At 40.1% G+C, this 27,093-nt stretch overlaps 1 protein-coding gene across 2 annotated transcripts in view; it reads left to right on the top strand.

Annotated features, from left to right (window-relative positions):
- KCNH8 (potassium voltage-gated channel subfamily H member 8) overlaps positions 1-27,093 on the top strand; it is a 412,103-nt gene that overhangs the window by 281,867 nt on the left and 103,143 nt on the right. For both annotated transcript variants that reach the window (XM_043509048.1, XM_038390383.2), the window contains exon 8: positions 25,694-25,891. In XM_043509048.1, the coding sequence (XP_043364983.1) occupies positions 25,694-25,891 (198 nt within the window). The remainder of the gene's footprint in view (positions 1-25,693; positions 25,892-27,093) is intronic.

The raw sequence follows: 27,093 nt of genomic DNA, 5'->3' as shown, positions 1-27,093 counted from the left end.
TGTCCAAAACTTGTGCTCCTCCATATCTTCCCACCACCACCACTGCCCTGAGCCCTTAATTTAAAAACTCCTCTACAACCTTTATTTTACATGCCAGCAATCTGGTTCTGTTTTGGTTTAAGTGGAGTCCATCCTTGCTTTATAGGCTTCACCTTTCCCAAAAGGTTCCCCAGTTACTAATAAATTTAAATCCCTCCTCCAAACACCATTGTCTCATTTATGCATTGATACTCTGTGGTTCTGCCTGTCTAATTGGCAAAATACATTTTGCACCATTAGTTGGAGAAGGAACAAGTACTGACATATTGAACGCTTGGGGATTTATTAAAACTTGCAGATAGAGTGCAAAAGGCTGCTCAGTGAGTGAAAAATCACATCAGACACTCTTCACCCCTCAAGCACAGTAGCTTTGAGAATTTTGTACAGTTCTAGGAACACCTTAGTGTAATGGAAGGTTGTGCTGGGATTGGGAATTTGCCAACTGTATATTGCCTTAGTTTTCATAACTCTTGGTCTGGCCCCTACATGTTAAAAGGTTTCAAGTCCCGCATAAGTCTGGGCAGACCACAGCATGTTTTTTTTCTGTATTTTGCAACCTTTTCATATGCTTCTTCAATAGTAGGTTGTATTGCCTCATAGGCCATCTGCTAGCTTGCCTCATGAGATATCAGTTGGAGTGCCCCTCAATGGAGCACCTGTTTCTGACTACCTTCCAGTCTCTCTCTCCTTTCCTACCTTTCCTACAGGTAGTCTGCTGCATATGGTATGGACCAGTGCCCATATTCACACATTTTTTTCCTAACTGAATTTTTAGAACAGACGTGCCTTTATATATCTGCTTTCTTGCCTTTGATTCATCCCTCTCTGGGCCTCTCTCATCTCTTATTATACCAGGTACTTGGTAAAGGAAAAAGTGTTCCTGCTAACAAAATGGAAAATCTTTAATGTAGTAAAGTAGAATCAAATGATATTCTGCAATATTTTTCAGAAATCTGTTCATTGCCCAGAGGCCACAGAAAATACTCAAGCTTTTTTCTTACATCTATTTTGATTGCTAATAGTTATATCAGGATGTTAATTAGATTTTCTGTTTGCAAAGCTATTATCATTTGTTTAATGACAAATTAGATATATCTAGGGTTGTAATGGTGCGGCACTGCAGAAAAGTCCTGTACTACAATAATAACATAACAAGAACAATAATAATATTTAGCTGTTATAAATCACCATTCATCAGTAGATCTCAAAGCACTCAAATGTCTTACAGAAGTTTGTGCAGCTTGAAACAGTCATGCCTTTATTTTCATTATACTATACCTTCTAAGTTTTAAAGAACATTGTCAAGCCTGAAAGTACAATGGTTATTTTATGGTCAGAATTGCAGCTTTAAACATACACTGTGCTTTCTTATGGACACTTTAATTTTATTTGTTCTTTTTCTGTTTGTGTGTTTTTCTTGTTTTGTTTTCCTTAAGTTTAAATAAAGTCTTCCTTTACAATGACCGTACCTGTTTTGCTCTTTGGGTATGAAGCTATAACACACAGTGAAAAGTCACGTGCTACTGATTTTCCAAAAAAGCCCAATATTTTTCAGCCTTGTCTTATTTATTTAAAACAGCACACACAAAACTACATTATAATAAAGTTATTTAGGTTGCAAAGTCAAGCACTAAAATGTTAGGAAGTGCAACACTGCATGAGGCAGGAGTCCTGTGGAAAAATAGTATGTGATCATGAAACTAAAGAGTGTAACATAATGCACAAACCGGCAGAATGAAGGTTGTGGAGGCAACCATAAATCTGGCATTTGCTAACTTCCAAGTACTTGACTCTGCAATCTAAACAACTTTATTTCATGTAGTCTTTTTAAAAACAAAGGCTTCAGAGTAGAAGCCGTGTTAGTCTGTATTCGCAAAAAGAAAAGGAGTACTTGTGGCACCTTAGAGACTAACAAATTTATTAGAGCATAAGCTTTCGTGAGCTACAGCTCACTTCATCGGATGCATTTGGTGGAAAAAACAGAGGAGAGATTTATATACACACACACACAGAGAACATGAAACAATGGGTTTATCATACACACTGTAAGGAGAGTGATCACTTAAGATAAGCCATCACCAACAGCAGGGGGGGAAGGAGGAAAACCTTTCATGGTGACAAGCAGGTAGGCTAATTCCAGCAGTTAACAAGAATATCAGAGGAACAGTGGGGGGTGGGGTGGGAGGGAGAAATACCATGGGGAAATAGTTTTACTTTGTGTAATGACTCATCCATTCCCAGTCTCTATTCAAGACTAAATTAATTGTATCCAGTTTGCAAATTAATTCCAATTCAGCAGTCTCTCGTTGGAGTCTGTTTTTGAAGCTTTTTTGTTGAAGTATAGCCACTCTTAGGTCTGTGATCGAGTGACCAGAGAGATTGAAGTGTTCTCCAACTGGTTTTTGAATGTTATAATTCTTGACGTCTGATTTGTGTCCATTCATTCTTTTACGTAGAGACTGTCCAGTTTGGCCAATGTACATGGCAGAGGGGCATTGCTGGCACATGATGGCATATATCACATTGGTAGATGCGCAGGTGAACGAGCCTCTGATAGTGTGGCTGATGTGATTAGGCCCTATGATGGTATCCCCTGAATAGATATGTGGACAGAGTTGGCAACGGGCTTTGTTGCAAGGATAGGTTCCTGGGTTAGTGGTTCTGTTGTGTGGTGTGTGGTTGCTGGTGAGTATTTGCTTCAGATTGGGGGGCTGTCTGTAAGCAAGGACTGGTCTGTCTCCCAAGATCTGAGAGAGCGATGGCTCGTCCTTCAGGATAGGTTGTAGATCCTTGATGATGCATTGGAGAGGTTTTAGTTGGGGGCTGAAGGTGATGGCTAGTGGCGTTCTGTTGTTTTCTTTGTTGGGCCTGTCCTGTAGTAGGTGACTTCTGGGTACTCTTCTGGCTCTGTCAATCTGTTTCTTCACTTCAGCAGGTGGGTATTGTAGTTGTAGGAATGCATGATAGAGATCTTGTAGGTGTTTGTCTCTGTCTGAGGGGTTGGAGTAAATGCGGTTATATCGTAGCGCTTGGCTGTAGACAATGGATCGAGTGGTATGATCTGGATGAAAGCTAGAGGCATGTAGGTAGGAATAGCGGTCAGTAGGTTTCCGATATAGGGTGGTGTTTATGTGACCATCGCTTATTAGCACCGTAGTGTCCAGGAAGTGGATCTCTTGTGTGGACTGGTCCAGGCTGAGGTTGATGGTGGGATGGAAATTGTTGAAATCATGGTGGAATTCCTCAAGAGCTTCTTTTCCATGGGTCCAGATGAAGATGTCATCAATGTAGCGCAAGTAGAGTAGGGGCATTAGGGGACGAGAGCTGAGGAAGCGTTGTTCTAAGTCAGCCATAAAAATGTTGGCATACTGTGGGGCCATGCGGGTACCCATCGCAGTGCCGCTGATTTGAAGGTATACATTGTCACCAAATGTGAAATAGTTATGGGTCAGGACAAAGTCACAAAGTTCTGCCACCAGGTTAGCCGTGACAGTATCGGGGATACTGTTCCTGATGGCTTGTAGTCCATCTTTGTGTGGAATGTTGGTGTAGAGGGCTTCTACATCCATAGTGGCTAGGATGGTGTTTTTAGGAAGATCACCAATGGACTGTAGTTTCCTCAGGAAATCGGTGGTGTCTCGAAGATAGCTGGGAGTGCTGGTAACGAAGGGCCTGAGGAGGGAGTCTATATAGCCAGACAATCCTGCTGTCAGGGTGCCAATGCCTGAGATGATGGGGCGTCCAGGATTTCCAGGTTTATGGATCTTGGGTAGCAGATAGAATACCCCAGACTCCAACGAGAGACTGCTGAATTGAAATTAATTTGCAAACTGGATACAATTAACTTAGGCTTGAATAGAGACTGGGAATGGATGAGTCATTACACAAAGTAAAACTATTTCCCCATGGTATTTCTCCCTCCCACCCCACCCCCCACTGTTCCTCTGATATTCTTGTTAACTGCTGGAATTAGCCTACCTGCTTGTCACCATGAAAGGTTTTCCTCCTTCCCCCCCCTGCTGTTGGTGATGGCTTATCTTAAGTGATCACTCTCCTTACAGTGTGTATGATAAACCCATTGTTTCATGTTCTCTGTGTGTGTGTGTGTATATAAATCTCTCCTCTGTTTTTTCCACCAAATGCATCCGATGAAGTGAGCTGTAGCTCACGAAAGCTTATGCTCTAATAAATTTGTTAGTCTCTAAGGTGCCACAAGTATTCCTTTTCTTTTTTTAAAAAACAAAGTATCTCTACAAATTTACATAAAAAGGTAAAAACAATCTATTATGCACAGCTGTGAAGACTGCCCTCCATCATTGGGGTTTGAAACCTCTCAGCACTGCAGCACAGATTTCTACCATATGATCTATAGGATTAGGTTGACAGCATGAGAAGACTGCTGTCCCACATTGTGGGATTGCCCACTGGTGCCATTTGCATTGGCCACTGTCAGAAGAAAGGATACTGGGCTAGATGGACCTTTAGTCTGAACCAGTATGGCTGTTCTTATGTTATATTGTTATGTTGCACAGGCTTTGCTGATGGTCAAATTCCATGTACCTTTAGGTGGTAATTTATGAAGAACAGACTAAACCACTAATATTTGTAATGGAAATGATTTTTGAACATCAGAGAGGAAAATCATATCCAGTTCATCATCATCATCTTTGTTATTATTATTATTTCTATTGGTACCTAAGAGCCCCAATCATGGAGCCCCAACATATTGTGCTAGGCACTGTACAAACACACAACAAAAAGTCGGTCCCTGCCCCAAGGAGTTTACAGTCTATGTATAAAACAAGACACAGCAGATCAATACAGACAGAATGAAACAATATTGGTCAGCAATATAGACAGTTGTCTCAGCACATCAGTGTCTGTATCAAGTCAATAATCTACAAAGAAACTATCTATAGCTAATCATCTGTCCATAGTCTCACTTCCTTGATTATTTGTATGATTAGGCCAGTAGTGTGATTAGGTCAGTAGCTATCTAAAGCTTATATGAATTATATATGAGGTAACATAAAAAAAGTTAACTTTTAAAGTTAATTTCTTCTCATTTATAAAAACAAAACAGAAACAAAACTCCACATGGGCAAAATGGGATAAATAATTTTTAAAAATTTCCAACACCAAAAGGAAACTTGTGCCCATACCAACCAATTATTTATGTTGGAAGCATATATAAACCATTTTTCATTAATAAAACTTTATAAATATGCTTACTATTTATATAACATTTTACAATAACTAACTACTATATTCCTAGAAAGGTGGCATTATAATTATCCCAATCTTACAGATGCGGGGACAGAGAAATCAAGTGACTTGTTAAAGTAAGTGGAAGAGCCAGGACTAGAATCCTGATCTCTTGAGTGCCCTAAATATACATAGCTGACAAATTACTGTTGAAAAGAGTCCTGTATTCCCCTTAGAGAGAGGAAGACTTTCTGGTACATCTCTCTCCTATATTTATCTACTTCTTGATCAATGAGACTGATAGGACTTGTGGACTAGTTTTGCAAGGATGTGTATGCACTTGTCATTTATCCTCTAGCTGCTACCGATAAGCATAGGTGTGCAAAGAATTACTACATTATAAAATATCAATAGAAAAGTATTTCATAGACTTGCTGAGATGGCTTTTAGGACGCATGAAATCCATAGATTATAGACTGTCCTCCTGTTATAGGACAGCCCCCAATTTAATGTGGAGCTCTGTTGTTGGACAATTGAGAGGATGTTTTGCTTCTTTGTCTTTAATATAACCAAAAGAGCTAGAAGGCTATTTGGATTCCTTGTGTTTAATATTGAAAATTAGTTGTATGCCTGTCAACAGACTCCCTCTTCAGCTCCTGGAAACTCTGATAAGCCCTCTGAGTGAATTAACCAGTATACACAGTCCACCAGAGTACCTTCATCAAGTATCTTTGTCATTTCTGCCCCAGGTTCACCAGAAACATAGCAGCACTTATGTAGATCTCCCTTCTTGCTCCCTAGTTTCACCTTTTATACTGCCTGCTTTCCTTCCTGGGTTCTCCAGCTGGTGAGCTAATTACCTCATTAACTTGTCAGGCTACCAGCAGGTGTAAGTGATCTCTTCTACCTTAACCACACCCAGTGCGCTGGGTGTTCTAAGTGATCAGGGTGCTGGCTTCCATACGGCTCAAGTTGAAGCTTATCAGGGTTCCCTCTCCAATCTGAACTCTGGGGTACAGATGTGGGGACCCGCATGAAAGACTTCCTAACCTTATATTCCACCAGCTTAGGTTAAAAACTCCCCCAAGGCACAAATTCCTTTCCTTGTCCTTGGACGGTATTGCTGCCACCACCAAGTGATTTAAACGTTCAGGGAGGGGCCACTTGGAGCCTTATCCCCTCAAAATATCCCCCCAAGTCCCTTCACCCTTTCCTGGGGAGACTTGAGAATAATATACTAACCAATTGGTTACAATGTGAGCACAGACCAAATCCCTGGGTTTTAGGACACTGAAAATCAAACAGGTTCTTAAAAGAAGAATGTTGTTTAAAAAAAAAGAAACACACCTGCAAAATCAGGATGGAAGGTAACTTTACAGGGTAAATAAAAAGATTTAAAACACAGAGGATTCCCCTCTGACTCTGGTTCCCGGTTACAAAACAGGAATAAAATTACCTCTTAGCATAGAGAAAATACACAAGCTAAAACAAAAGATAATCTAATGCATTTCCTTGCTTTACTTACAATTTTTGTAATCTTAGATGCTCATTTCAGGTATGTTTTTAGGAGATATTTTTCCTGCCCTGATATCTCTCTCTCTCTCTCTCTCTCTCTCTCTCTCTCTGTGTCCAAGAGGGAACAAACAAAGAGAGCACAAACAATACCTCCTGCCCCTATAGATTTGAAAGTATCTTATTTTCCCATTGGTCCTTCTGGTCAGATGCCAGCTAGGTTAATTGAACTGATTAACTCCTTACAGGTAAGAGGATTCTGTATCTCTGATCAGGAGGGATTTTATGTTCTTACATACATAAGGGTTGTGACCCTTCCCTTTATATTTGTGACAAAGCTGATAAAAGCACTCTCACTGTGCCATAAAACTGCATTTTCAGTCCTATATGTTAGTGTGGGAGTGACTCCTCAAAGGAGATGGAATGAGCCAAACAACCAACAGTTTGTACAGCTGTCCCAAAAAGAAGCTGTCCGTGAAGATGGGCCTATCTAGGCCTGATTTCCTCTACCACAATGTAATGGAGAGGGGAAGGAACCAAAGTGACATTAGAGACTTTGAGCCCTGTGGTCAAGGGTCACGCTCCTGAGACTGCCACAAATCTCTACTCATAAGGGATATTTTCCTCCCAACCCAATTTCCTCCTCTTCCCCATGGCAAATTCATGAAGATAAAGATAGCCTTGTGGGAGAAAGAGAGAGGATCTGTGCCAGGTAGAGAGAGGGCAAAATCTGTGAGTATCTCATTTACATAAACTCTCCATCACCTCCAGAAGCATTATAGGTCCAGACCTTGGAGCAACTGCAGATCCAGTCAAGCCGGTGCAAAGTCACCATACATACAAGTAAGGTACAAAACTTTCCCTCATGCCTGAGCACAAGAGGGTCAGGATTTAGACTAAAAATAACTAAGTTCACCAGCTGGGAATGTGATCTTAATGATGAATGAAGCAAAATGATTAGTCCTGACATATATCTTCTTGGACTTGTCCTCACCGGAAATAAGGGTAGCAGCTGGTAATTCCTTTACGTTGATGCTATAATCGATTGGATTAGGTGGAGAAGTAGCAAAATTCCATCTTGACTAATCATATGTTCAAACAAATTTATCTGTTTTCATTCTTTTTCTAGTGAAGTGTTACTGTGTTAACAGAAACGTATCAGATTAGCACAACTGCTTTGACTCTCCTTAGAAGCACCTAACATATCACTACCCAACATAAAGGAATTACTATTACACCTCATTGCCTTCACTCATGAGGATTCCAGGTCTCTTACATGATAAACAGTAGCTCTCCCTATGGATAAATCATTTGTCCTTCCAAAGTAAATACCTCAATTATTTTCAAGCCCCCATCCTGTTAAATACAGGAAATGAAATCCTAGCCCCATTGAAATTGATGGGAGTTTTGCCATTAACTTCAATAGGACTTGGGAATTTAGAAACTTTGTTTCGTATAGTCAGTTATATTTGCAAACTTCTTAATGTCCATTGAGAGTTCAGTTTTGTGCCTATAAGGCTTAATTGTTATCAGGTTTTTGGCATTGCTGTAGATTCAGCTGTCTTTGTTATCACCAACATTAGAATAGGAGCTTAGAATTTTTCCTGTTTTAAGATCCCTTGAGCACCTCTTGTTTTTGAAACCAATATGATGATTAAATATTTGTTTGCCAGGAAAACTGCATTTGCAGTCAGCACATAGAATCAATAATTTTGTTATGACTTGGTCTAACTGTGAGCTTACAGAATTATTTTTATAATGGTTTTGAGACTATATTTATTTCCAAGTGATAATGTTAATGCTCAGAGAATAAAGGTACCTTCTCTCAGAAGATTTCTCCTTATTCCAACCAGTTACTTTTCTCTGTCTTTATGACCACTTGCTAACCTTTCTCTTACTATGCATTGTGTAAAATTCTCCATTGTCTCTAATTGGTACCTGGTTTACAAAGATAGCTTAATTCATTTCTGAACTACGTCTATAGTCTACTTAAATGTTGCTAACCAGGATCTTGCCGTTGGGATCAAACTGTAACTAATTTTATTCTCTGAAAATAAATGGCTCTTTGCTGATGTAATGGGATTATCTTCCTTTGAAAATGTGGTTTAAAACCTATTGCAATCTTTGCATAGCATTTTCATTTCTATATTCCAGTAAAGTTGAATGGTTCTCAAATTCTTCACAAATATGTTGCATTGATACAAACCTACTTGATAGTTTAGATTGTTTAGCCTTCATATAGCTGCGTATAGGTATAATATATACGTGTTGGGCCAGTACTGTGCTGTTTCAGGAACCATACTTGTGGGGAACAGGTTCACTGAGAAACAGAGAGGCAGTTTGGGAAAACTGCTGGTTCTGTTTTTAGGTCCAAAAACCTAAATTCCATGAGGTGGATGCACTAGAACTCCCCTGTGCCTTTAATAGTGAGGGACAAAGCTGGATCCAGTTAGTTCCCAGTCAGTCTCTCACGGAGGTGCAGGAGAGTAGGGTTTGCTAACTAGCATCTCCCGAGTAACAGTGACAATAGTTGTAGTCTGTGGCAAAGTATGCTGGGATTTAAGGGGATTATATAAACAGCACCCTTCCACCACACAACAGAAAGTCTTGGAAGAGGCCAAGAAGTTATGGGCAAGTAACCCAGTTTTGTTTTGCTTTTGTTTCTTATGCAACTGTGTTTTACTTGGGATAGAATCTGAGACACGGGCTGAGCCAGTTTCAAAAGATGGAGAAATAAAGCTCCAGCCAGAGGTAGGTGTGTGGGTATTTTTTTGGAAAACACCCTGGGATATTGGGTTTTTTATCTGGCCTACCACCTATGCAAGCTATAAAGTTCAGATATGAATAAAGAGCCACATTTTCTCAAGTCTGAGATGAAATCATGGCTCCATTGAAGTCAATAGCAAAACTCTCATTGACTTCAGTAGGGCCCAGTTTTGATTTAGCACATCATAGAGAAATGAGCTAGAAGGAAAGTGTGGGTCCAGATATCCACAGCATTAGTGGCTGCTTGAACTTTGAGTTTTGGCTCAGACCCACCTCTTGTTTCAGTTGCTACTTTGGGAAGAGAATCAATAAAAATTCTATCCAACTTCTGTACTGTGGAAGCCAAATGGCACTGTTATTGAATCTAGTCCTTTGTAGGGTACACTTAACTTCCATTATAACAATAATAATTGTAGCATTTGCTGCTGATAAATCCTCATTTGTAATTTTGGAAAGAAGGCATTCTCATCAAACTCTGTTTCTGACAAGTTTGTTCTGAACCAATAACTACAGAGCCTCCATTTTTAATTTTTAATTTAAAAAATGTTGGTAAATGATGGCAGTGACAAGATCCATAACTCCCTGAAGCATGCTGTTTGTAATGTCAGATAGAGTTGGTAATGATGACATATGGCGTTTGTAGTTCAGATTATTTGAGGTTTTATTTTAGTGTATGCACTGGCATTTAAACAGAGGCATATCTTAAATCTGAAATATCAAACTTCTTGTGATTTGCTGTTTTTTTTTCAGAATTTTAGCTACTTAATAGAAAAGTAACACAAAATATTTACATGTAGGAAAAAAGATCATATTCCCTTTTTCATTCCATAACAAAGGATTTGTGTTGCTTTTATTTACAATATGGAGACTCATCCAGCAAATTTGTCCAATGTTAGTTTTCTGAATCATCCTTCACATTGGTATCTAAGTGCTGCATTTACAACTGCACTTGAAATGTCTAGTGGAAGTCCTTTGTGCAGAGTAGAGGATCTGGGCAAGAGTGGGATTCCTTTTCTACACCCCACTTTTTTCCAGGCCATCCCCACCACTCCCTCCGTGGCTTCCTTATATTGAGTCTTCTCACTCGTTGACTCCACTGCTTGACCTGCATCTACATCCATGGAGGTCAGGAGTGCATTTGCATAGTTGTGTATATTCAGAATATATGGAATGTATATGGTTGAAACACCTGGAGAGGCGAAGCAAGTTTTCCCATAGCGCCAGACCAGTGTGCCTCAACATTTGAGCTGGGAGGAGTACTTCTAGGAATGATAGTATTGTTCGTCTCCATGCCCGTCCCAAATACAGGTGGTGTGTGTGTGTGGTGGGTTTTTTTGCTGAGATGTCAACAAGGTGCCAATTAACGTTTATTGCAATGGTAAGTTTTGGTGATGTGGACACATATCATTGAGAACTGGACTGGACTCCTATCACTGAGAACAGGAACACTCATTCCACATAGGGCTGCCAAAATTTTACACCCAAACTGGTCTGAGTGCCATTGATGATGCAAGTATAAAAGGCTCATATCCATTTCTTAAAGTCATCACCAGTCCCCAAAGTCATCAGCTGCCTCCCGTATGACATATTTTGAATGTACACTTTAAACTATTTACATGTCTCTAAAATACACACAACTGTGAATAAGCCTATTGTTATCATAAACTCCATTATAAATGGATTTAATATACTTTAACAGGATTTTTTTTTAATACTTAAAGAAAACTGAGGGCTTGTCTACACCAGTAATGCGTTCTTCAGGAGTGTGATTTCTAATGTGTTGTACATTAACTGATACCACAGCATGATGGTAAAGTGCACAAGCGAATCTTTAGTGTGCACCTGCAAGGTCTACATGGACTGATTTATGCAAACCACATTATAGTGGTTTAGAATCACACCCCCACAGTGTTCATTACCCCGCCACATAGACAAGCCCTTCAGATGTCTTCCCTTTGTCAGTTTTTTTTCTGTAGTTAAAAAATTGTGTCTAGGAAAGTGGGTTAGCAGAATAAAGACAGATGGGAATAGATTAATTCTAACCCTACTTTATTGCAATGAAGCCTTTACAGATGTGTCTGCTACACTTATACTAAAATTTCTCCAGTTTAACTTTCCCTCTAAATCAGCTTTGCACTATGTAGTGATTGAAAAAGGAACTGCCATGTACCTTTTATTTATTATGCATGCCAACTGACTCTTTGCCTCATGTTCAGTCCTTTTAAATTACTCTCTCCCGGTGCATCCATTTGTGATGTAATTATATAAATGATGTGCCTTATCTGCAATACAATGTTCAGTTCTGGTCACCCCACCTCAAACTAGATATAGCACAAGCAAAGGTGAGGATCATAAACAAATGGTTTATGGTAATGATTGGAACATAGAAACACTCTTATGACAAGAGATTGAAAAGATTGGAACTGTTTACCCCAAATTTTTGCATTGGAGTTTATTTTTTCAAGGCAAACTTTGCACAGAAAGAGGCTAAAGATATAGGGTGAAATCTTGGCCCCATAAAAGTGAATGGGAGTTTTGCCCTTGACTTCAGTTGGACCAGGATTTCATCCACACACTCTTTTTAAATAATGAAAGCTATGGTTCTCCTTTACAGGGCCCAGCGGGCAATTCTGTTAACAAGGGGCTCCCACAAGCCTCAGTGAGCTCCCTTCAGCTCATCAATGTCTTCAGTAGATCTAAATTGGAGGTAGGAAGCAGGCCTACAACAGTGATCATAGGTTGTGACAGTGGGAGTCAGCACTGCTCTCAGGAATTAAATTTACTTCCATTAAAAAATGCAGTCCGGTTATGCAGGGTCCATTTTCTCTCAGCTAGTCTTATTTTGTCCGGATGACCTCAAACTGCTTCTTACACATCAGCAGACATACAGCACCTTCTGTATTACTACTGTAAAATATTTTTATGAGGTGACTAACACTTTATTTTTTATTTTCCTATTTTTCTAGTATTTTTGCTTTTGGTTTTTAGGGTTTTTTGTTTTTGTTTGTCATTTGTTCTCCATAATTTTCAGTTGTATAATATTAACTGACGTTTCATAACCTAAACTACTAAGATTTGTGACTGATCCATGGGAGAGTGAGAGGTTAAAGAGAAGTATAAGGGAAGGGAGGGGTTGAGACAGAGCGTGAGGGAGATCAGGAGATGGATGGGTCATCTGCGCAAGTGGAGGTGTTAGAGAAGGACAGCATATGAGAAACTTCTGCATCTGTAACATGGGAGGAGGAGGCAAGAGTTGTAAGAGAGGAAGGGTAACTGACTGTTCAGAAAAAGGGGACTGCTGCGGCTGGGAACTTGTAGAGGAGAGCTGGTCAGGAATTTTTTGACGAAACAGCGATTCATCAGAACATGCTGATTCATCAAAACCAAAACTTTTTGCAGGAATGTCCCAGTTTTGATGAAACCTTTGTCAGGAAATATTTCCTGGGCCCAGGATGTAATTGCTAGTCAAAGTGAGTCAGAGACCAAAAGTGATCTTGCATATTGGAGACATGGATTCAAGTCCCTGCTCTGCCTGATTTGAAGATGGGTCTCAAACCAGGCTGACAGCATGTGCTTTCTCTCTCTCTCACTGTCTCATTTTTTATGAAATATTTTCAAACATCTTGGTTTTGTCCCAATGCAAAATGAGATTTTTTTTTTAAATCTCAAATACTCGTGGACTGGGAAACCTGTTTTCCAGTCAGTTTTGCTGAACAGTTTATAATAATCTCAGGAAAAAGATTTTTCTCCTACATTATCCCTGATTGTATTTACATTTATGATTATGGGGAAGTACTGCTTTTTAGATAAACTTGCCACAGCATATGTGGAATAGTCACTCTGTTATGCAGTGTGTGTATGTACAAAGTAACTATTATTATCCACATATATAAAATCATACATATATTCACAGTTTACAAGGCCAGAAGGTGTCATTGTGATCATCTATGACACAGGTCATAGAACTTCCCCCAGATAATTCCTAGAATGTATCTTTTAGAAAAACATCTAATCTTGATTTTAAATTGCCAATGATGGAGACTCCACCATGAGCATAAATTGTTCCAATGGTTAACTACTCTCACTGGTAAAAATGTGCACCTGATTTTCACTCTAAATTTGTCTAGTTTAGCTTCCAGCCAGTGGATCATAGTTTTCCCTGCTAGACTGAAGAGCCCATTATCAAATATTTGTTCCTGATGTAGGTACTTACAGACTGTAATCAAGTCAGCCCTTAACTTTCTCTTTAAAATAGATAGATTGAGGTTCATGAGTCAATCAATATGTCATGTTTTCTAATCCGTTAATCATTCTCATGGCTCCAATTTATTAACATCCTTCTTGAATTGTGGACACCAGAACTAGAAGCAGTATTCCATCAATGGTCACGCCAGTGCATAATACTGAGGTAAAATAACCTCTCTATCCCTTCTAGAGATTCTCATATTTAAGCATCCCAGGACTGTATTAACTCTTTTGGCCACACTGGAAACCCATATTCTCCTGATTATACACCACAACCCCCAATATTTTTTCAGTCACTGCTTTTCAGAATAGAGTGCATCTTCCTATAAGTATGGCCTACATTCTTTGTTCCTAGATGTGTACATTTACATTAAGCCATATTAAAAACACATATTGTTTGCTTGTGCCAGTTTATCAAGAGATCCACATCTCTCTGTATCATCATCTTCCTTCTTTACCATTCTCCCAATTTTTGTCATCTGCAAATTTTATCAGTGATGATTTTATGTTTTCTCCCGGGTCATTGATACAAGTGTTACATAGCATAGGACCAAGAAACAATTCCTGAGGGATCCCAATAGAAATATACCCACTCAGTGTTAATTCCCCATTTACAATTAAAGTTTTCCCTGTTTACAATTTTGAGACCTATCATTTAGCCAGCTTTTAATCTATTTAATGTGTGCCATGTTAATTTTATATTCTAGTTTTTTAATCAAAATGTTGTGTTGTACTAAGTCAAATGCTTTAAAGAAATCTAAGTATATTACATCAATCCTTTTACCTTTATCAACCAAACTTGCAATTTCACCAAACAACGGTATCAAGTTAGTCTGTCAGGATCTGTGTTTCCATTTGATTGGCATTAATTATATTACCTTCCTTTAATTCTTTATTAATTAAGTCCGCTCCAGTATCTTGCCTAGAATCAACGTCAGACTGACATGCCTATAATTACCCACATCATTACATAATGGTGTTATGAGAGAGAGAGAGACATCCATATTGATGCAAAAATAAGATAAATAAAATTACTATAACTTTTATTATTGTTCTTAGGTTGTTACATATTTTTGTCTTTTCTGAATATTAGATACAGCTACAAGTATGTTTTTGCCAGGATGCTTGAAAATGTAACAATGCATATCATGTTTAGCTAGTTATGTTACAAAATGTTCGAACTCATCAAAGAAATACCAAAGGCTCTGCTTTTTGTCTCCCAAGGACAAGCAAATATCAGAAAGATACCTCTTTTTAGTTATAGATCCAAGTTTATTACTTCCAAGTGTGTTTATATAGTCTATGGAATGCAACTTTATAATTTCTATTTTGCTTTAACATTCTATACTATTTTCTTTAATATTATGTTTTGAAAGTTGTATATAAGACATATTATGTCTCATGCTTTGTATAGAATATTTGATAAGTCTGGAATTAGAAATTGTGAATATACTGCAAATGGTAGGTTGTAAATCTAGAAACCATTTGTTCAGAACAAACAAACAAATTCATCAGAGTGCCTCATTAAAGAACACGACAAATTCCTCTTGTATAAGATATCAGCTTGGTATCAATATGATTTTTTTTGCTATTTTATGTTTGAGAAAGAATACTGGTTGTGTAAAAGATGGGAGGGTATTTTCATTCAGAAGTTCCAAAAAGAAGTAATGCTTAGGGTGTGTTATCAAAACTATAAGTCAAGTAATAAAAGTGGATCTTTTAGCCCTCTTTTTTGGAAAGAACCACCGTAAGTTAAACCCACACAATTAATTTAAGAAATATGCTTATTGAAATTGATTTCTTTGTAAATACACTAAGAATCTGTTCTTTCAGTCTGGAGAACATTTATGGTGGGATATGTTTTACAGATTATATTGGTTACTTAAAGGTGAAAACCTTTGTTGTTTCTCAAATGCATAAGATGGCATGAGTTTCTTTTCAGTTGTATATTTGCAAATATTTTGTATCTAAATAGAAACCTTCATATGATAACTGCCTGATATTGTTATATGAACAGTAAGATGTTTTATGTATAAATATATCAAAGCCATATGATGCTGTAATGGATTACAGATATAAGTAGCCATTTGACTATAGATATATTTATATTAACTAGAAAATTAGTTCAGCAACCCCTCACCAAACTCATGAAGATAAGAAAAACCTCTCCAAAGATTGGTAAAAAGAAAAGACAGTACCTTTTTTGATGACCATTCAAGATTAACAACTCCTTTTTTAAGAATTTAATTTCAAAAAGGTTATTTTGACAGCTGACTTTTAAAGAGAATATGACGGGTTCCCCCTGGGGTGCCACTGAGCCCACCTGACCCACCAGCCTGGGCTCCCTTTCACACTGTGGTGCTGTGAGAAGTTGCCAAGCTCTCCAAACTTGCTTTTTCACCAGCATACACACAGATAGTGACACACCCGACTGCAGCTTCATACACACATGCTGAGATCAGCTGTGCATGGGAAAGCTTAGCTAAGGACCTGCTCAGTTACTCAAGTGCACACACCCCTCTGGAGTGTAAACCAAAATTATACCATCTTGCGCTGCACAGAAAACTGTACAGAATAAACTCATAAAATTTACCCCCTCCCTCAATGTGGAGAGAGAGATGCAACAGCTTTCCACCCGAAGTTATAATTTTCATAGACTGGTTTTAGACACAATAAAAAAAGTCCATTAACTATAAAAGATAGATTTTAAGTGATAGCAAGCAGATCAAAGCAGATTCCCTTAGGAAATAAACAACACCGCAAACTGAGCTTAACACACTAGATACGTAGGATATAAATTAGCAAATTTTCACCCTGAGTGATCAACAGGATGGCAGATTCTTAATGCACAAGTTGCCTTGGCTTTCCCACATTTTCATACATAGTCTCAGGCTAGAGGGATTTTATACTATCTCTTCCCACAATTCAGTCCTTGCCCCTCTGGTGTTTCCAGCGTGCTGTTGTACAGAGAGAGAGGTACCATCATGCTGTCATTGTCCCCCTTTTAGATCTTCTCCCCACTTGCTGGAAAGCTCTTTTTCTGTGACCTGGGTCAAACAGTTCCCATTGTGTGGTGTTATCTCTGTATCTCTCTGTACACAGTTTCTGGGGTAATCCTTGTGCTTGTGTGAATTCCTTCAATAAACTAACATGGTTTGGCCTTTTTACTGTTGTACCTGAAAGGCTGCTTGTGGGTGTTTTTTCAACCTCACAACATGTTTCAATAACACAGACACAGCCAAACTTGAAAGCTTCCCATGCAACAATAGCACATACAATCCAATGAGATATTAATGTCTAGCAGATGAAGACTTTTAGAATACCTCCTCATAAGGCATACTTCATACAAAACATATCCTAAATACATGGCAGTGATGAATATTGGGGTGCCAAAGTGTCACAGAGAACAGGATTATTTGGATTCATATGAAACATCATTTCAGCTCCTCTTAAACCCTGAAGGAATGAAAGGGATATCTCAGAAAATTAATTGAATAAAAGAGTTAAAACTTTAAATGTAAAGATGTTCTGAGAATCTCCCTTCACAAAGACAAAGGAAATGCAACTGTCAAGAAAGAATTACAACCCTAATACGTATATGCATTAACACTGTGGCTCTGAACCTTTCCAGACTACTGTATCCCTTCCAAGAGTCTGATTTGTCTTGCGTACCCCCAAGTTTCACCTCACTTAAAAACTACTTGCTTACAAAATCAGATATAAAAATAAAAAAGTGTCACAGTTACACTATTACTGAAAAATTGCTTTTGTTCTCATTTTACCATATAATTGTAAAATAAATCAATTGGAATATAAATATTGTACTTACATTTCAGTATATAGTATACAGAGCAGTATAAACAAATCATTGTACGTACTTCACTAGTGCTTTTATGTAGCCTGTTGTAAAACCAGGCAAATATCTAGATGAGTTGATGTACTCCCTGTAAGACCTCTGAGTACCCCCAGGGGTACACGTACTCCTGGTTGAGAACCACTGCATTAACAAACTAAACATTCATAAGATGAAGAGGCTCCTAAGGACTTCCTGTGAAGCCATGGAGCCAATGAAAGAGTAACAGCATCTAACTTTGAATCTAAACAAGCCTGAAAGAGGTGTGTTTTCCTAACACGGCTGCTACTCTGAAACCTATGATTCATGGAAACAGGAAGGAGAAAAGTATAAAACTCTGAAGTGAGCACCCCCCTCTCTCTCACATACGCCTTCTGCTTAGATAACAAGCACTCCACAATTCTTCCTGTCCATCTCCACAAGTAAGCTAAGAAAAACACAAAGACTCAAGAAGAAACAAATCCAAGGAACATCTTCCCAACACTTCAACATGGATTGGTGGGAGGAAGTTAATGAAGACAGTGCCCAGGGATTAGATTTTCAAACTCTTGTAATGGTTTTATTGGGATATAGGACTTTGGTAACCTAAAACGCTAACACTTTCTTCTGTTAATCTCCAGATGGCTAAATCATGTATTCCTGAAGACAGGGGCAAAACATTGGTAAACAGAAATAATTGGATTTAAGATTCTTAATATTTGGAACTTGTCTTAACTCAAATCTTTAAATGGCTTCTTCTAAGTAACGGATTAAATATTTTGTTTCAATTTCATAGGATTTAGTTAAGATTGCTAATGTTGCCAACTATAAACTGTCTGGTTATTTATTAACCCCTGGCTCTTAAACAAATTCTTTTGCCCAATCATAAATAGTGTTAAAATACCTAAGAAGATACTGAATTCAAAATAATTCTGGGAAACAATATACTTTGGTCTTAACTTATCAAATGAACAACATCCCCAAAAGCAATTCATTCTCCAAAGTATAATCTCTACTAAATGCTCATCCTCAATGGAAGCCCGCAAAGCACTTTCAAAAGACAAGTCAGGGAGTTTAAATTCATAACTTTGTTAGGCACCAAAAATCAAGGACTGAATAGACACACTGGATTTATGGCTTATAACAACAATGTATAACCCACTAACTACCTCCCTCAGTTGCCTTTCCCTCCTCCCTTATCTTTCCCCCCCTATGACTGGCGGGGAGTAAACAGGCCACTTCACCTTGAATGGTCCCTGGAAACGTGTGTGAACTACTCATGCTAAACAATCTGTTCCACCTTGTACTTAGCTGTGACACTTCTGAGTACATTTCCCAGACCTGAAGAAGAGCTCTTCGTAAACTCATCAGCTTGTCTCTCTCATCAACAGAAGTTGGTCCAATAAAATATATTACTTCACCTACATTGTATCTCTAATATCCTGGGACCAACAGCTACAACAACACTGCATATTTCATTATTATATAATTTACTATTATTATTTTATTATTAGCAGCAACATTAGGTCAATGGATGGTTGGACTGAGTAAGGACTGCAAGATTTAACATATGAGTTTCGTTACTGTGCTGTTTCTGGCATCTTTGACTTTCTTTGGCCTTCCTAGATCCTCCATCCAACTCGCCCAAATGCTCCCAGTAGTGCAGTGTACAAAACCCTTGAGCCAGGAAAGGATTAATGGGCTGCCGGGGGCCCAACCAGCCCCACTCTGCAACATCTGAAACTGTGTTTGACTTCAATGGAGAAGCTAAAAAAGGAGAGACCAGCTCAGTTGCTGCTTGGCCTGGAGGGAGAGCAGGCCTTGAGGTCTCCTTGTGAGAGAAAAGGCTCACTGGGGTCAGGAACTGAGGAAGACTGTTGCCTGTCCCTGAGGAAAGAGAAAATTTTGTTTTTTTTGTGTTTATTTTGGACTTTGGGTACCATGGAAGGAGGGTGGCTTATATGTGATCTAGCCAGAGGACTAAGTCTCCTCAGCCTGGAAGATGTTGGAGGCTGGTTTATCAGCTGAAAGTCCAGAAAAAAAGGCATCCGATGAAGTGAGCTGTAGCTCACGAAAGCTTATGCTCTAATAAATTTGTTAGTCTCTAAGGTGCCACAAGTACTCCTTTTCTTTTTGCAGAAAAAAACTGAGACAGAGCCACTGCCCTATCGATCCATGCCATGGGGAAAGGAGGGTGCATGCTGGGAGAACACATGGTCACACTCCTCTACCACCCTGATTGCTTCTCACTCCTTTGCTGATGTTTCTTGCCGCTTTTTGACACTTCTCACTTCTGCAGTAATCACTTGGCTGAACCTAGCCCTCTCGGTGCTTTCTTATACTCCTCAAGGCCAATATTGCAACCTTCCCAAGCCTTATTTGTCACCTAAAGATCTTTATATGATTTTTGTGCACACTCTCCGTACTTACTGTATTTCACACCCAATCAAGCTATCAGATAAAGTTAGTTAAGTGTTTTTAAAAAGCACGACTTAGATGAATCAGAGTAAGCTATTTTAAGAAGGGACAAATGCTGACTCCCCAAAGTCTCTGTTTAATTCCATGACAGTCACATTCACAGTTAACTTGAGTTACTGCACATTAATATATCCCCATAAACTGCTGGATGCTGAATAAAGCTTAGACCATGCACAAAATATTTTTATCTAATGTCCTACTAATATTAATTACTAATGGCACTAATAACTTACATTTGTTGTAATAAGACAATGTAGAGATTTTATTATTTAACTTACTTTAATGTGTTAATGTGAAAAAGTAAGTAAATGTACTTTTGCAATTTTTTTCTATGACACAGTTTATTTGCTATATGAACTTAATGTATCCATATCTCCTTTGTGCACTTATTAAGGGACTGATACTATGCCTGCAAGTAAGGGCTCCAGGATCTGACCCTAAGTGTGATACAAAAGTTCACTATAATGAATATGATTTTCTAAGATTCTGTTCTATCAGTTTCATTAAGTAACTTATATTTTCCTTGTATAGCACTGATAAAGCACACTATCTAACATACACACGTGATAGTATTGCTTTTGGAGATCGGAGTGTGATTTTAGGAAACATATAGCCGAGTCCACTAGAGCCTGGAAAGATGCCTCAGAGATGTCATTTTGGCGTTGATGCACTTTCTCAGTATTATTTTTTTTTATTTTCTGGGCTAGCTAATCATATGTTTACTGGAAGGCAGGATAGTGGGGATGAGACGTGTTTGATGTGCTTTGACTTTTTGGATTCTGGAAGGAGTATTTGGAGAAATCTAGGAAAGCCTGAATAGCAGTGCCAAACTTCTTCAAACCACTGACAAAAGGAGCATGGTGTGCACAAGCGATATAACAACTGCAGTGGCTGTATGGCGACTAACTTAAGTCGACGTAATTGTATAGCGTAGATATGTCCTTAGTATTCTTTGGTGAGTAACTTTGGTGAGTAACACATCCACCTTGTCATTATTAGGACTCATCCTTGGCGAAGGCACTTCACAATTACGTCGACCTAAGTTTCGTCGCCATACAGCCACTGCAGTTGTTATATCGCTTGTGCATGTGCACACCATGCTCCTTTTGTCAGTGGTGCGTGTCCTCACCAGCAGTGCTTGTATCAGTGCAGAGTGCAGTGCACTGTGGGTAGGTATCCTACTGTGAAACTCGCCACCATCCAGCGTAGGATGTTTTGGAAAGTTTTTGCAATGCCTCATGGGGCTGAAATGAGTCCTGCTGGGGTGACTGGGATCCTGGGGTCAACTTCCCATAATGCTGTGCTTTCCATTCCATAATTTCATCTCCATTTCATAATACTTTGCACCTCTTTTCAAAATCCCTGCAAACTCATGCATCCCTCCTTGCTGTCCACCATCTGTGACAGACACATGGAGCCTGCACAGCTCTGCACTATTGTCATGAGCATTGCAAGCATGGGGTGCTTGATCCTGAAGCATTTGCAGAGGTGCAAGAGGAGCCACAGGGAACGTGACAATTTCTTGGAGGCTAGATCTCTGTGGGACAGAGAGAGAAACAATTCAAGGTTTCTGGTGGCACTCAAAGAGCAGCTGGAGATGGTGGAGTGCCAGTTCTGAGCCCAAGAAACAGGCATCAGCTGGTGGGATCACATTGCCATGCAGGTACGGGGTGATGAGCAGTAGCTGCAGAACTTTTCGATGTGCAAGGGCACATTCCTGGATCTGTGTGAAGAACTCGTCCAAGACCTCCAGCACAGGGACACCAAAATGAGAGCCTCAATGACAGTGGAGAAATGAGTGGATTGCTACCGGTCAGTCAGGAATCAATTTGGAGTTGGGAAATCCAACACGGGAGCCATTTTTATGCAAGTGTACAAGGCCGTTAATCACTTCCTGCTATGCAGCGCTGTGATTCTGAGCAATGTGCAGGACATCGTGGATGGTTTTGCAGCAATGGGCTTCCTAATCATGACATCACCCAGAAAGTCCTCTTTAGTTTTTCGTGGCCGCTTTCTAATTCTGTGCAGCCGTTCAGCCGGCAATAACAAAGAAGGAGGCTGGGTTCCCAAGGTCATATCTGTGAAGCCAAAATGCAACATTTTACAGAAGCAGTATTGTTTGCAACACACAGACCACTGATTCAGTGATTTAAAATACAGCCACTATTCACATACCTGTCACAAACTGGCTGACCCAGGCAAGCACAAGACTCCCAAAATGGTGAGAAACCATAGGGGCAGGGGGAATCAGTGTTCCAGAACTGTACTGTCCACTGGGCACGTGGTTCTTAGGGAGCACTGTATGGGGTTCCTTATAATCATTGCTGTCCTGACATTTTCCACAGGCTGTGTTCATTATGGAAGATATCTTGCTGCTGAGAGTGAGCAGAGAATCAAGGGAGGGTCTTCCTCAAGACTGCAGCTTCTACCCTGGTCCTTATGTGGCTCGCTTGTTTGCAGCAATGGTCGTCCCCCTGCGGCAGACGGCAGTGACGGCAGAGTGGTGCGGGAAAGTTACCCTTAATAGGGAAAGAAACAAAGCAGTTCTGCCAAAGAACCTGCAGCAGCAAATTGTCCAGTTTCTGCATGAGAGTCTCGTGGAGATCTCTGAGGCAGATTCACGTGAAGTGAGGGAGTCAATCAACATCCTGTTCTGCCGCTCAGACTAGGCATGTGGTGGTACGCGCATCATACAGACATAAGCCTGCTTTCTTCAACCCTCCTGCCCACAAAAACTCGCTTCAGCAATTCCCAAAATCAAAGCCACTTCCAAATTCCTCTCTTGTTTGTCCTTCGCCAACCTCCAACAGCTGTGACTGGCTATCCTCCTCCGGGGTAGAGAAGAGCTCCTGGCTGCATGCATCTCTGACCTCCAATTCATCCTCTGCCTCTGGGTCCCCTCCCCCTCCTGGCTCAGTCCACTCTCGACTGGCACATGAGCCACTGAAGTATCCACAGTGGCCTTTGCAGTGGAGATGGGGTCGCCACCAAGTATTACATCCAGCTCTTCGTAGAACTGGCAGCTCGTGGGCGCAGCATCAGAGCGGTGATTTGCCTCCCGCACCTTGTAGTAGGCGTTCTGTAGTGCCTTCACTTTGACCCTGCACTTCAGTATGTCCCAGTCATGGCCCATTTCTGTCATGCATTGTGAAATCTGTCCATAGTATCATAATTCCTATGGCTGGAGCACAGCTGGGACTGCACAGCCTCCTCTCCCCCAATGCTGATGAGGTCCAGCAGCTCAGCATTGCTCCAAGTGGGGGATCGTCTGGTGCATGGAGCAGACATGGTCACCTGGAAAGATGCACTGAGACTGAGCACACAGGAAAGGGGACTTTCAAAATTCCCAAGGAATTTAAGGGTGGGGCTCACAGTTTGGTCACCTGAGGGCAATTCAGTAGAGCTCAAACCGATGACCAGAGAGGCAAAAATACGCATTGTGAGACATTTCCTGGAGGCCAGTTGCAGGGCTGTAATCGATCAGGGTGTCTACACTGGCCCCGCGGTGCTGTAATGCAAGCGCAGAAAGCTCTACGCTTCTCGTCAGGGTGAGGTTTTTTTTACTGCACTGCAACTGCGCAGTTTCTGCGCACATGGCTTGGCAGTGTGTGCACCTCAGGAGTTACAGTGCAGAAAGCTGCTTTACTGCCCAGAAACTTGCCAGTGTAGACAAGGCCTAAGTCACTCTACATTGCCACCTTATGAAGGTACAGCATGCTTTCCACCTATGCATCCTGATAATCCTGCTAGGTTATGTAGATGTGGTGGCAGGGGTGAAAGTAAGTCTAGGGACTTACTGGTACAGGGCTGGGCTGGGGCCGGCTCTGGCCCCCGGAAGGGGTGGGGCCTCGGGCAGAAGGGGCAGGGCTGGAGGAGATCAGAGCCAGCCCCGGCCCACCCTGTACCGGCAAGTGCCTCATTCCCCCTCCCCAGGGTAACAGTGGCAGCTGGAGGCTCTGGCAGCGGTTTAAAGGGCCCTGGGCGGTAGCGGTGGCCAGAGCCCTGGGCCCTTTAAATTGTCCCCAGAGCCCCGCCACTGCTTCCCCAGGGCTCTGGGGACAGGGCTCTGGCTGTCACTACTGTGCCAGGCCCTTTAAATCGTCCCCGGAACCTGCCAGAGCCCTGGGGAAGTGGTGGCGGGGCTCCGGGGATGATTTAAAGGGCCCAGAGCTCAGCCACCGCTACCGCCCCAGGCCCTTTAAATCGCCACTCCAGCCCCGCTGCCGCTATCCCAGGACTCCAGCAGCAGGATTCTGGCAGCATTTTAAAGGACTGGGGGCTGCAGCCGCTGCTGGGAACTGCAGGCCCTTTAAATTGCACCTGGGGAAGCCGATCCACCCCGGTACGGCGCACCGGCTCTTGCTGCTACACCGTACTGGGGCATACTGACTTACTTTCACCTCTGTGTGGTGGCAAGGCTACAGGTATGCTTCTCCCTGCCTCTCCCCTCCCTCCATTTGGAGTAGCTAGCATCCTATGGGCAATGAGGAGGCAGTAGCACAAGAAAACAGAGACTGCATTTGTGGCTAGTCCAGTGTATTAGTAGTAATGATCCTCAACGGTCTGCTTTCAGAGGCTTGATTTAATTCTTTTGGAAAATACCAATACAAAGTCACAAAACAGTCACAAAATGTTATCACAATTGTTAGACTTCATGTTTAAAGCTTATTGCCTATTTTGTAATTTTTCAACCTAAAGGAATTTCTCCAGATCCTAATTTTACTGATCTGTATGGAGTGGAGGAGATGGATGTTTCCATCTTTCAAACAGTTAGTACATGCGTAAATTAACATAATTATTCAAGAGTCATGAAGGGTTTAGAATACAGCCCAGAAAAGGAAATCCCATACAGATCTTCTGAAAGTGAACTCAGCATACCAGGCAAATTATACTGCCTTCACTGTGCATGAATATCTAGGAAGATTTCCCACCTACAAAAACAGATCCTCCAATGGGCAGAACTTGGCACTATGAATAGTTTTTTTATCTCTTCTCTTTTCTTAATCTGTTTCTCATCTGCCATTTATTTAGATTCTTTGTGCAAGGTTTGCATAGCTGTCCCTCGATTTGGCAAAATGAAAATAAAGATTAGATGAGCAATTTAGAAAACAGATTTGCTACAGCATCTTTTTAATACCTTAACTCTGGTTTATAAGTCTTGTCTGCCTTTCTGAATCTTTTCTTCTATACAGAAGAAATGTATACATAAAGATCCAAAATCTCAAAAAGCTTTTCAAACAGCAATTAATGAAAAGAATGAAATGGAAGTTTGTATTCATGCTACAGTATTATTAGATTACTTTTTTATTTTCTCTCCTGAATTGGATTCTTTGATTTGCCCAATACAGCTGTTGAATGCATCTAATAAACACTTGATTTCAGTAAAAGAGTCTATTTTTCACCATATGCACTCATGAATAAGAACAAATCGTGTATGGACATAATTATCTAAACACCTGGTGTTTGCAGTATTGGAGCTTTAATCTTCATTTTATTCTTGGAATCATATGTAGAATCCAGTGCCCTAAATCTTAAAAAGTATGACTTTATCTCACAGAATCTGTGGTTTTCATTATGCTGTTTCTCATCGAACTTTTTTTTTTCTTTACTTTTCAGGTTGGCTTCATGAGCTGGGGAAACGTATAGAGTCTCCTTACTATGGCAATAATACATTAGGAGGCCCGTCAATCAGAAGTGCCTATATAGCTGCCCTCTATTTCACTCTCAGCAGTCTCACCAGTGTTGGGTTTGGAAATGTTTCGGCCAATACTGATGCAGAAAAGATTTTCTCCATTTGCACAATGCTGATTGGGGGTAAGTAAAAATGTTTTGCAAAAAAGTCAAATTTGAACGGGGAAAAAAGGCAATTTTAAACTATAATTTGAAATTAAAACATTCATCCTAAAATGCCGTGTCCTTGATTAAATTTCAAATTTGAGAGCCATGATGTGGTACATTTTCATTAGCACAATAGCAAATTCAATGAATCTGAAACCTTTTTGTGATATAGTAAACCAACAAACAATTGTCTGCAGGTCTCAATTTTTAATTGCAAGGGCAACAATAATATTGAATAAAATATGCCTGATCACTGTTATAGATTAATATCAAAGCTGGAAGGGTATTTGTTATATTTGATCTGCTTATTGTTACCTGTTTGTTTTGATTTATCTTGATAAAGGTTTGTTACTGTTGAAAAAATATTTGCTCATTGCAGCGGCTTTATTTATGTTGAGGTCAACCCCCCACCTCGCTCCAAGATTCCAAACTGGTTTCATCTTCAAAATGTGGTATACCTGGATCAGGATAAGTGACAGTAATAGAGAAAAGTGGAGAGAGAGTTCTGCAGGTTTTTATACATTTACTTTCCTCTCTTCTCCAAAAATATTGGCATTAAAGCATAATACATATTTCATACAAATCAAAGGCAATGTTTGGCATGAGTGGAGGGAAGCAAAGTGAGTCACCATTAGACCCTGTGCACTACATTGTTTATCTGGCTGCTTAATTGTCCAGGATTTAGTGGTAAGTATTTTCACCAATGAAGTTTCACTCCAAGCCTAGTCTTCATGACTCTTCTTGTCAGTTCAGCATTGTAAATGTAAATGTAAATTTCCATGGTATAAACTTGACAACTTGACACCAGAGACCATAGTACATGCTGAATACCACTGTAAATTATGACAGGTTTCAGAGTAGCAGCCATGTTAGTCTGTATTCGCAAAAAGAAAAGGAGTACTTGTGGCACCTTAGAGACTAACAAATTTATTAGAGCATAAGCTTTCGTGAGCTGCTGTAGCTCACGAAAGCTTATGCTCTAATAAATTTGTTAGTCTCTAAGGTGCCACAAGTACTCCTTTTCTTTTTACTGTAAATTATGAATTCACAGCATTCAGCAATGACGTATAAAATTATAAAAAGCCTGATGAATTATCAGCTCTTTTTCATTGTCCTGACAATAAGTAGCTGTAATTATAATGAGTCAGACAAGGAACAGTGTCTTATTGATTCCAGCA

Source organism: Dermochelys coriacea, chromosome 2, assembly GCF_009764565.3.
Source record: "Dermochelys coriacea isolate rDerCor1 chromosome 2, rDerCor1.pri.v4, whole genome shotgun sequence".
Lineage (NCBI taxonomy): Eukaryota > Metazoa > Chordata > Testudines > Dermochelyidae > Dermochelys > Dermochelys coriacea.
This window is presented reverse-complemented; position numbering and strand designations above follow the sequence as displayed.